Genomic DNA, 9298 nt, shown 5'->3' on the forward strand with positions numbered 1-9298 from the left:
TTTCGAATCGATCCGTCGATAAATAACAGATAAAATTTGGGGCAGACGCTCCCTTTAATTAAGTTGGAAAAATATAATAGTTTGATCGTCAAAAAAGAACTCTAAATATCCATGTTTATCCTTTCTAAATAACGTTAAACCAGCGTTTAATAACAATTCAGGTAACTGCGCATTTGTGAAGATTTAATAATAGCGGTATCAGCGTTTATTAGGCCGTAGGCCTGTCGCCGATTCTTAACATAGCAGAACATTCACAGCATTTTGAGGTTTCGAACTCGCAACGCACTGCTTCAATTCTGCTGTGCTTAACCGCCCGGCCTCCTCGCCGATTGTGACCAGAAACTGGCGCACAGAGCTGGGATCGAACCCGCGCCTCTCTGCTCCAATCTGGTACTCTGAACTTTAATCACTGGGCCACCCTGCCCAGTGGTCGAACTTTAACCACTGGGCCACCCCACATTGAACTAAAAACAACATACTGTAGCAGCCAAATAAAAACTTTAACATTAAAAATATCGTCTGTGTCATGTAGCAATATCACATATTCATTGTTGAGGTCTTAGGACACGATGCCATTTGATCAAGACTAGACACAATGCAGTTTTAAGTTCGATTTAGCTGATGGTATAAATGAAAAATCTAAAGATTTTGCGAAAAAAAGCCTCCTGAAATAATTTCGGCTTTCCGAACATTACTCCCGCATACCTACGTCTAAATGCCGGTGGGCCAGGTGATGCTTGGGGCTCAGAAGGTGATACTTGGGGCTCAGAATGTGATGCTTGGGGCTCAGAATGTGATGCTTGGGGCTCAGAATGTGATGCTTGGGGCTTAGAAGGCGATGCTGGGCTCCGGAAAGTGATACTGGGGGCTTAGAGGGTGATGGTGGCTCAGAACATGATGCTTGGGGCTCAGAAGGTGATGCTGGAGGCTCAGAAGGTGATGCTGGGCTCCAAAAGGTGATGCTGGGGGACAGAAAATGATGCTGGTGGCTCAGAAAGTGATGTTGGGGGTTCAGAAGGTGATGTTGGGGGCTGAGAAGGTGATGCTAGGGCTCAGAAGGTGATGCTGGGGGCTCAGAAAGTGACGTTGGAGGCTAAGAAGGTGATGCTGGGCTCCAGAAGGTGATGCTGACGGCTTAGAAGGTGATGGTGTAGGCGCCCCCCGCAGGAGCAGCGACGTAGAAGGTTTGCTGGCCGGAGTACTGCTCCTTGACGCGACTCAGGAGGGCGTCCACGCTGCCAGCTTCAACCAAGGTGACGGTGCAGCCTCCGAAGCCTCCCCCCGTCATGCGGGAGCCCAGCACCCCCGGCACTCCTAGCGCCGCCTCCACCAGCACATCCAGCTCAGGACACGACACCTCGTATTCATCCTTGAGAGAGTTGTGTAACTCAGTCATGAGTTTGCCGAAAGTTTTGTAGTCGCGCCGCTTGAGGGCGGCGACGGCCTCCTGCGTGCGCGTGATCTCAGTGACCACATGACGCGCGCGTCGTATGGTCACGTCGCTCAGAGACGCCGTGTGATTCTGAATGTCATCCATGGTCGCTTCACGTAGACTTTTTTTGCCCAAAACTTTAGCAGCAGCGAAGCAGTCGGCACGTCGGGCGGGGTACTCTGAGCCTGAGAGCGTGTGGCGCACGTTGCTGTTGCAGACGACCACGCGCAGGGAGTCTTCAGTGAACGGTACCAGCTCGCATGACAGGTCTCTGCAGTCAATGAGAAGAATGTTACCAGCATCGGCCATGCTGCAGACGAACTGGCCCATGATGCCGCACGGCATGAGAGCGAAGTCGTGCTCCGCGCGCTGACAGGCCAGAGCTTTCTCACGTGGGCTCTGAGCAGGTGACTGGGTGAGGGCCTCTAAGAAGCTGTAGGTCGCGACCTCGAGGGCGGCGCTGCTGGAGAGAATTAGCCCACGCCGGAGCATCACTCTTGGTGAGGGGCTGCTCTGACGTAGAAGGGCTGAACTCAACGTCACGAGGGTCGTCGGCACCCGCAGCCAGAGTCACCACCCGGCACTTCCCAACGTCGTCGGAAGGACCGCCCACAACCACCGTGTACAGCGGCAGGGCCATAGGGAAAACGAAACCTTCATTGTAATCGGTGTGTTCACCAATAATGTTTACTCTTCCTGGGGCAATGCCTGCTATCGTTGGTTATCGGTTTAAAGTTTTAGAAAACTTCTTCCGAGCATTTTCTATCAGTTCTTCTACTGGAACTTCTCGAGCAACATCCGCCATCGTCCGCTCTCCACAAATTCACCTGTCAAGATTTCCTGGAGGCGTAGCACAAAATTTTACTAAAGGCAGAGATAATCTAAAACTAGCTTTAGTATTATAAGGAATATCTTACCTGGACTTCACTCCACTGTCTACTAATTGGCCTACTATTCTAGACAAATACGTCCCTACTCCCTAAGCGCTCCATGGCGCCTGAACTTGTTCCGAACGCGTAATGAACTTGACTAGTATTCGTACGGTTCCCATAAAGTGCCATCGAAGCCTTAGTTAAGACTTAAGAGTAACATTTTTTACGCAATACTCAGCCATACATTGACAGGTTTGCAGTGTTTGTCGGACCACTAATTAACTGCCATGTCAGTTAGTCAGACAAATTTTGCTGCTGGTGTGATAGTTTTCTGTAGTTATTCACAGAAAATGTTTTCTCCATTGGTGATGTATTGCATTGGCAGCGATCGTCGTACGTGTTATTTCTGTCATCGAAAATACAAAACCTTCGGTGATCGTTCTTTGTTCCGGTCTATTATTTTATCAATTAATGAGTTACAACTTATTTTAAGCGGTAAAAGCAGTAGCAATTCTTCGGCCTAGCCTCCGCTGTTAAAAATTACTAAACCTACGATCATCATATATTTTTGCCCGACTGGTTTCTTTAAAGAGAGATGACAAACGGATCGTCATTAAACGAGATAACTTCAAGACTGCATTTAATCATGAGCGATGGTGCAGTGCACCTTTTTGGCAGGTTATGCTTTGGCAGGTACTGCAGGTTGCTAGTTGATGGTAATGCGGTAGGTACCAGAGTTATAGGTATCGAGGCCTTGAGTCTAGAGTTATGTGAGTAATTGAAGGACTTGGTAACGCTTCCCTACTTGAAGGGTAATTGGCCGTGAACAAGTTCAGGTAGTTTATTGGTGATAGTGGTGTAAGAGAACACATGAGGTTTAGGCCTGTGAACAAAGGTTAGACATTAGAACAGGACATGGTAAAATATTTCATCAACATCAGGATATCATCCGCAGAATATATACGAGTTAATTCCTAATGACTTCCACCGACACATCTCCGGATTAAGGGGAGCGTCTGGCCTCCAGAAAAACTTTTTTATTTACGGACGGATCACTTTGAAACTTGGTACACATATGTAAAACAAAAATCTAAGACTTTTTTGTTCGAGTCAATTTTCTAAAAAATTGAAAGAAAACGTGAAATTCATAGAAAACGGCAAAAAAAGGGGGTCCTCAAGAAATCTATCTACGCCTAGGATTTTCAAGCTACAACATTGAGAGACATATCATTCGATGCGTAAAAACCATATCTATAAAAGTGTGTTTGGTTTTTTTGAAATTCTAATTTTTGTGGATGTGGGGTCATTTTTATTTTTCGCAAAATTTTCGTCAAATTTTCGAGTCACCCCCCTTTCCGCCCCCCTTTTTGTTGAATATCTACCAAACTATAACGAAATAACAAAAACCCAAACACAGTTTTGTAGATCTCTTCTTTGCAAATCGAATGGTATATCTCTCAATGCTGTAGCTTGAAAACTGTAGGAGGAGATAGGTTTTCCGTGACAATAAGTGTGAATGTTGAGGAGAGCGCGACAAAGTCCCGCGCGCACCACAATATGCGCTCAATGTAGCATAGATACCAAACTAAACTTCACCCGAGCACCGCACGCTTCGATTCAAAATAGAACCTTCAACGGTTCTAGAGCTCCGATGTTGCCAGAGTCGCGTGAAGAAGGTTTTAGCTTACTCTTATTCTATGACTTACAGAATAATATTATTTAACCTTATTGGGGCTTAAAACTATTGTAAAATAATTGGAACATTTTATAGTTATGGACTGGCCACGGTTAACTGGCTTACGAAGATGATTATTTATTTTAGTTATTTGTGAAGCTATCGGCCAAAGTTCACGAGAATCGTCATATTTACTGTATTAACTATGCGACAAAGTACAGCTTTACACCTAATAATCTCAAAGAAATTATAATATCTCTCAGCTTGGAGATTATACACTAGAATATTATCTAACCACGACAGGACTCCCGGGCCAAGAACGGAATGTCCATAGTTGAGCAATAATCAAGTACTGGCACTTAAATACATTGAAGGTTTCCTAATAATACTTATAATCTGCGTGTTGCTTAAATCTAACAACGCGACCCGCACGGGTGGGTCTATGTACAGATACGGCTGGCGGTGGGTCAGCGGAAGGGGTTAACGATACATCAGGGGGTACTTTTACTGAGGGCTGCTGCGACCCGCTGGGAGGCGGACCATAGATCGTTCGTGGGTGGGGAATGGGAGGGGTTATAGGAGTAGGAAGGTTTGTAGGAGTAAGAGAAGATGTAGGAGTTACAGGTGTAAAAGTAGTAGTAGAAGTAGGAGTTGCGGTTAGGGGAGGAGAGGAAGGAGGCAATCGAGCAGGTTTTAGCCTATCAATAGAAACTGACGTTTCGCCTTGCGGTAGCTCTAACACAAAGTATTTCGGTTCTCGCCGAATTACTCTGAACGGGCCCTGATAAGGCGCTTCTAATGGTTTGCGGACGCGGTCAATTCGCAACCACACTTTTTGTGCGGACTGGAGATCGGCCGGGATACTAGCTGGAGGAAGGGAATGGCAGTCTCCGTCAGCAAATTTATGGAAATTAATCTTCCCCATTTCGTGTACCAAAGTGTTGATCGACTCAGTATTTGTAGGGTTAGTAGTGTCAGGGGTTAGAGTTTGGCGAGATATAGCAAGCGAAATATGGTCGTGGGTGGCAAGCGGCCTATCGTTCTCATACGGCATTAAAGTACCATGCAAGTTATCGCCGATGGCAGCGGTGCGGCCCGTCCATCGCGTCACGACGGACGGGCGCGAGGTGGACGAGTTTTGGGAGACACGGCCTATCTACCGTTCGGCGCCTATTGTCGCCCGCCACGGCCTGAATTTTTTACTGGAGAGCAAAGCAAAATTTGAGCAGTGAGTTGCGTGTTTGAGACCACAACAACCTGTGAATGTTCTGAGATGTTAAGAATCGACGAGAGGCCCACGGCTTAATAAAAGCTAAAACCGCTACTATTATTCTAACATGTGTACTGAGTGGTGAAAATAACAAGGGTGGCATCAAATTACTTTTATTGGAAGGAATTTACATTCAAAACGGTTTGAATACATTAAATTTCGGGCCGGAATACTAAAAACTGTTAAAATAGGTATGAATGTAATGACGGGCATAAAATAACTTATATTAAAAGGATTGGAATTACTTATTTATTGCTAAAATTTATCAATTTATTACAGCAAAAATATTTCAGTTGAAAAATGGTGCTAAGCAATATTAGTCGTGACGGCATTTTAATTGTCTCACTATAATTCACTAAGTAAAGCCATAATTCACTCTTGCCATCGAGATGATCTGATCCTTGGAAGCGCTCTTTAATATCTTCTATTTCGCTCAATTTAGAATAGTTTTGAATTATTAGTAAATTTTGTTGATTCGTGAGTATATAATGTTCATAATCTGCCATTTACACTTTCATTCAGAAGACTTGATGGTTGTTTTTTGCACAAGCTTTTTGTTGATTAGAATCTCGACATCTCAACGTGCGTTATAAAACGTTGAAGGATTTTCGGACTGAAATAAAGTATTTCTTCAAGTTTCAGTAGATCTCGAAATTTATAGTAATTAATAAGCCATAATATTTAATCTGCAATAAAGTTGTATCCTGTGATGTCGCGCATTCGTTGTTAAGAAATCGATGATATTATTCAGATATTCGTTGCAGGCGGAACTGCTTTGATAACGTCGCCCCCTAGCTCCTGTGTTGCGTGCCATGCATTTTTCAGTCTCCAGTCACCCTTCTTCCCGTCTTACTCAACATGTGTCTTAATGCCTGGCGTTCATTGGCTGAATGACTTCCAAAATAATTGTATTTCTTCCCAGCTTATGTAAAACTTCATACATCTTACATAAAGGAGTTGAATATATTATTTTTTGCTTTGATTAAATTAGAATTTTTTTCACCTTTCGTTAAATAAATAGTTGTAAATATACTGAAGTTTATTAGTGGCTTATTTCGTGTGAGGGTCCTGATGAGGGACGCCGTAGGACGTGTGAGGGTCCTGATGAGGGACACCATAGGGCGTGTGAGGGTCCTGATGAGGGACACCGTAGGGCGTGTGAGGATCCTGATGAGGGACACCATAGGGCTTGTGAGGGTCTTGATGAGGGACACCATAGGGCGTGTGAGGGTCCTGATGAGGGACACCATAGAGCTTGTGAGGGTCCTGATGAGGGACTCCGTAGGACGTGTGAGGATCCTGATGAGGAACACCATAGGGCTTGTGAGTGTCCTGATGAGGGACACCATAGAGCTTGTGAGGGTCCTGATGAGGGACACCATAGGGCGTGTGAGGATCCTGATGAGGGACACCATAGGGCTTGTGAGGGTCCTGATGAGGGACTCCGTAGGGCGTGTGAGGGTCCTGATGAGGGACTCCTCATCGTACGTCACGGTCGCCTGGTAACCGTTGACGTCCGCTGTGTAACTCACGGTCTGCTTACGACCGTCAGGCAGGAGGACGTAGTAAGATCCGTACGTCTCAGCACCCGTACGTTGCTCCCTATGCCCGTAGCTGACGTCACTTGACGTCTCATGGCCGTACGCAGGAGACTGGCCGTATTTGACCGAGTATTCGAACTCGTAGTTTGGTTCCGACTTCTTCAGCTGAAAAAAATTGAGTTGATAAACGCATGGAAGGCATTGGACGTACAGAAGATATTCATTCATATATTTTGTAGAGTGCCTTCAAATGATTGTGTTTATGTTGAATAGAAAAGGTTATCTCGAAATAGAATAATAATAGAATATAATGCATATATCTGGTTTATTGCTATTTGTGGGTCTACATGTCATTCAAGTTTATCCAAGTTAAAAAAATTCATTCCATCCTAGTCGGGGTCAAGAAATCATGTTTTAAGAAACTTTTTTGACAAAATTTTCAAAATTAAGAAAAGAGATAAAAATGTATAAAAAATATCACGGGTTGTCTCTATTGCCATAACTTCATAATTTTTTGATAAAGTAATGATGGATTGAAGCAATTATGTGAACTTACTGGCACATAAAAGTTTAACGAAAAAACGATATTTATTATTATTCCTCATCGTTTTTTAAAGTTTTTGTTGGAAACTGAAATTATTACTTGCACTGCGTGTATTTTTGGTTGTCGCGGTTAATCGTGGCCCAAACGACGCAGAGAAAACTTTCAAATGTACAGATACCAATTATTTAAAAAATATTTTTATGCGATACAGTAGATTTTACAGTCAAATCGCAGGCTTAGTTGTTACATTAATTCCAAGCACCCTAAGACGATTTTGGCTCCTTGCGTCCAATTCAAATTTGAACACATATGAAGAATANGGATTGTCAGGTTGTGTTACAATTAGCTTCTTTTCACTATAAAACCAGTAGTTGCTCCCTTTAGCGACTATGAAATCAAATGCACTAATTTCATTTCGTGTTATCTAACGATATAATATTCTGTTTAGAAAATAGACATACCTTCAATTTGTTCCTATATTCCTGTTCGGGTCCATCGGAAGAGGAATGTTTGGAATTGTAAAAATCGACCGCATTTTGCGAAGAATAAATGCTTGAGCTTACGTAGTCGATTTTCGGAACCACGTCGACAATTCTTGACACATAGTCAATTTTTTGGGCCACATAGTCAATTTTTGGGGCCGCGTAGTCGCCGTTTGAGGCCACATTGCCAATATTCGGAGCCCCATAGTTATTTTTCGGAGCATCATGGTCAATTATGGGGGCTATTTTGTCGATTTTTGGAGCAACGTAGTCAATCCTGGAAGCCGCGATGTCGATTTTTGGATCCGCATAATCGATTTTGGGGTCCGCGTAGGCAAGATTAGGGGACTCATTATCGTTCGGTGGATCATAATAATCAACTTTAGGCTGTGAATGATCATTAATGAGGTGATAATTGTTCTGATGCAACACAGAGGGGGAAGAGTTGGCACCGGTAGAGGTAAAGCGATCAGCTTCGGGGCTGGAGGTAAAATGAGGGTAGACTCGGTGCTTAGGAGGAGAATTGTCGTTGATAGAGGGAGAGGACTCATTTCTATTGGGAGAATAGCTGCTCTTAGCAGGAGAATAGTTATTAATTGGGGGAGGGGATTCATTTCGCGGATGAGAAAACTTATTAATAGGTAGTAAATGGTGGTTATTAGGATAATTATTGTCATGGATAACTGGTGAACGATCATTAAAAGGGGAATAATCAGATGAGTGGTCATTTTTAGGAGGCAGGTAATCTTTTTTATGAGTGAAATAATTATTTTTAGGGGTAGAATGATGGTATTTAGGCAGCAAGAATGGTTGTTGAGGGGGAGAATAGTCGTATCTTGGGGGCAAGTATCCCCCAGCGGGAACCAAATGCTCGTTCAGCCCCTGAGGTGAGAAGTAGATGCTATTCTCCCCCTTCTTCCCCACCGCGGCAAACTCCACTGAAGAGGACGACTTCCTCTTGTGGAGGATGTCAGTGATGGGGAAGGTTTTCTCCAGTGGACGATGGACGACAGGGTGGACGGCAGTAGACGGGTCTGTCAGTTCTGGACGGCATCTCGCAGCCTTCAGCAACAGCGACAACAACTGTTGGAAGAGAACTAAGTTGTCTGAAAGCTTATAGTGGCGAAGAGCTGCATGCCAATGCAGGTATGATGAAAAAGGTTACTTGGAGAAAAGCTCTCTACTTTATGGGTAAAGTGAAATCTGATTAACACTGTGAACGATGGAAAATCGTTCACGATATTTTGGTTTTCTTTGTTAGCTCTTTTAGTTTTCTTATCCTTAGTACAGAATTATATTAATAATTAATAAGTAATGTTCAGGGAGACCAGCTGCGTGACATGTACTGTCGACCTATTATCGGGAAATTTGTCTCAGAACGACTTGAAGTCGAGGATGTCGTTTGTCGTTTAATTTGTTGTGTCGTCCGAGCCGATCGGTACAGTTATAGCTCAACAGGACTCATGCAGTGGCAGCTGTCTA

The 9298-nt window shown here is 43.9% G+C and overlaps 1 protein-coding gene across 1 annotated transcript; it reads right to left on the minus strand.

Annotated features, from left to right (window-relative positions):
• Positions 1-989: 989 nt before the first annotated feature.
• LOC108672237 lies at positions 990-8900 on the minus strand (the record flags this gene model as incomplete). Its single annotated transcript, XM_047882855.1, is given in 4 exon segments — positions 990-1904; positions 1906-2140; positions 6283-6955; positions 7796-8900. Coding segments are annotated over 4 exon segments (2782 nt in total), but the record flags the coding sequence as incomplete, so codon positions are not given.
• Between the last annotated feature and the right edge of the window lie 398 nt (positions 8901-9298).

This window comes from Hyalella azteca, unplaced genomic scaffold, assembly GCF_000764305.2.
Source record: "Hyalella azteca isolate HAZT.00-mixed unplaced genomic scaffold, Hazt_2.0.2 contig11467, whole genome shotgun sequence".
NCBI classification, from domain to species: domain Eukaryota; kingdom Metazoa; phylum Arthropoda; class Malacostraca; order Amphipoda; family Hyalellidae; genus Hyalella; species Hyalella azteca.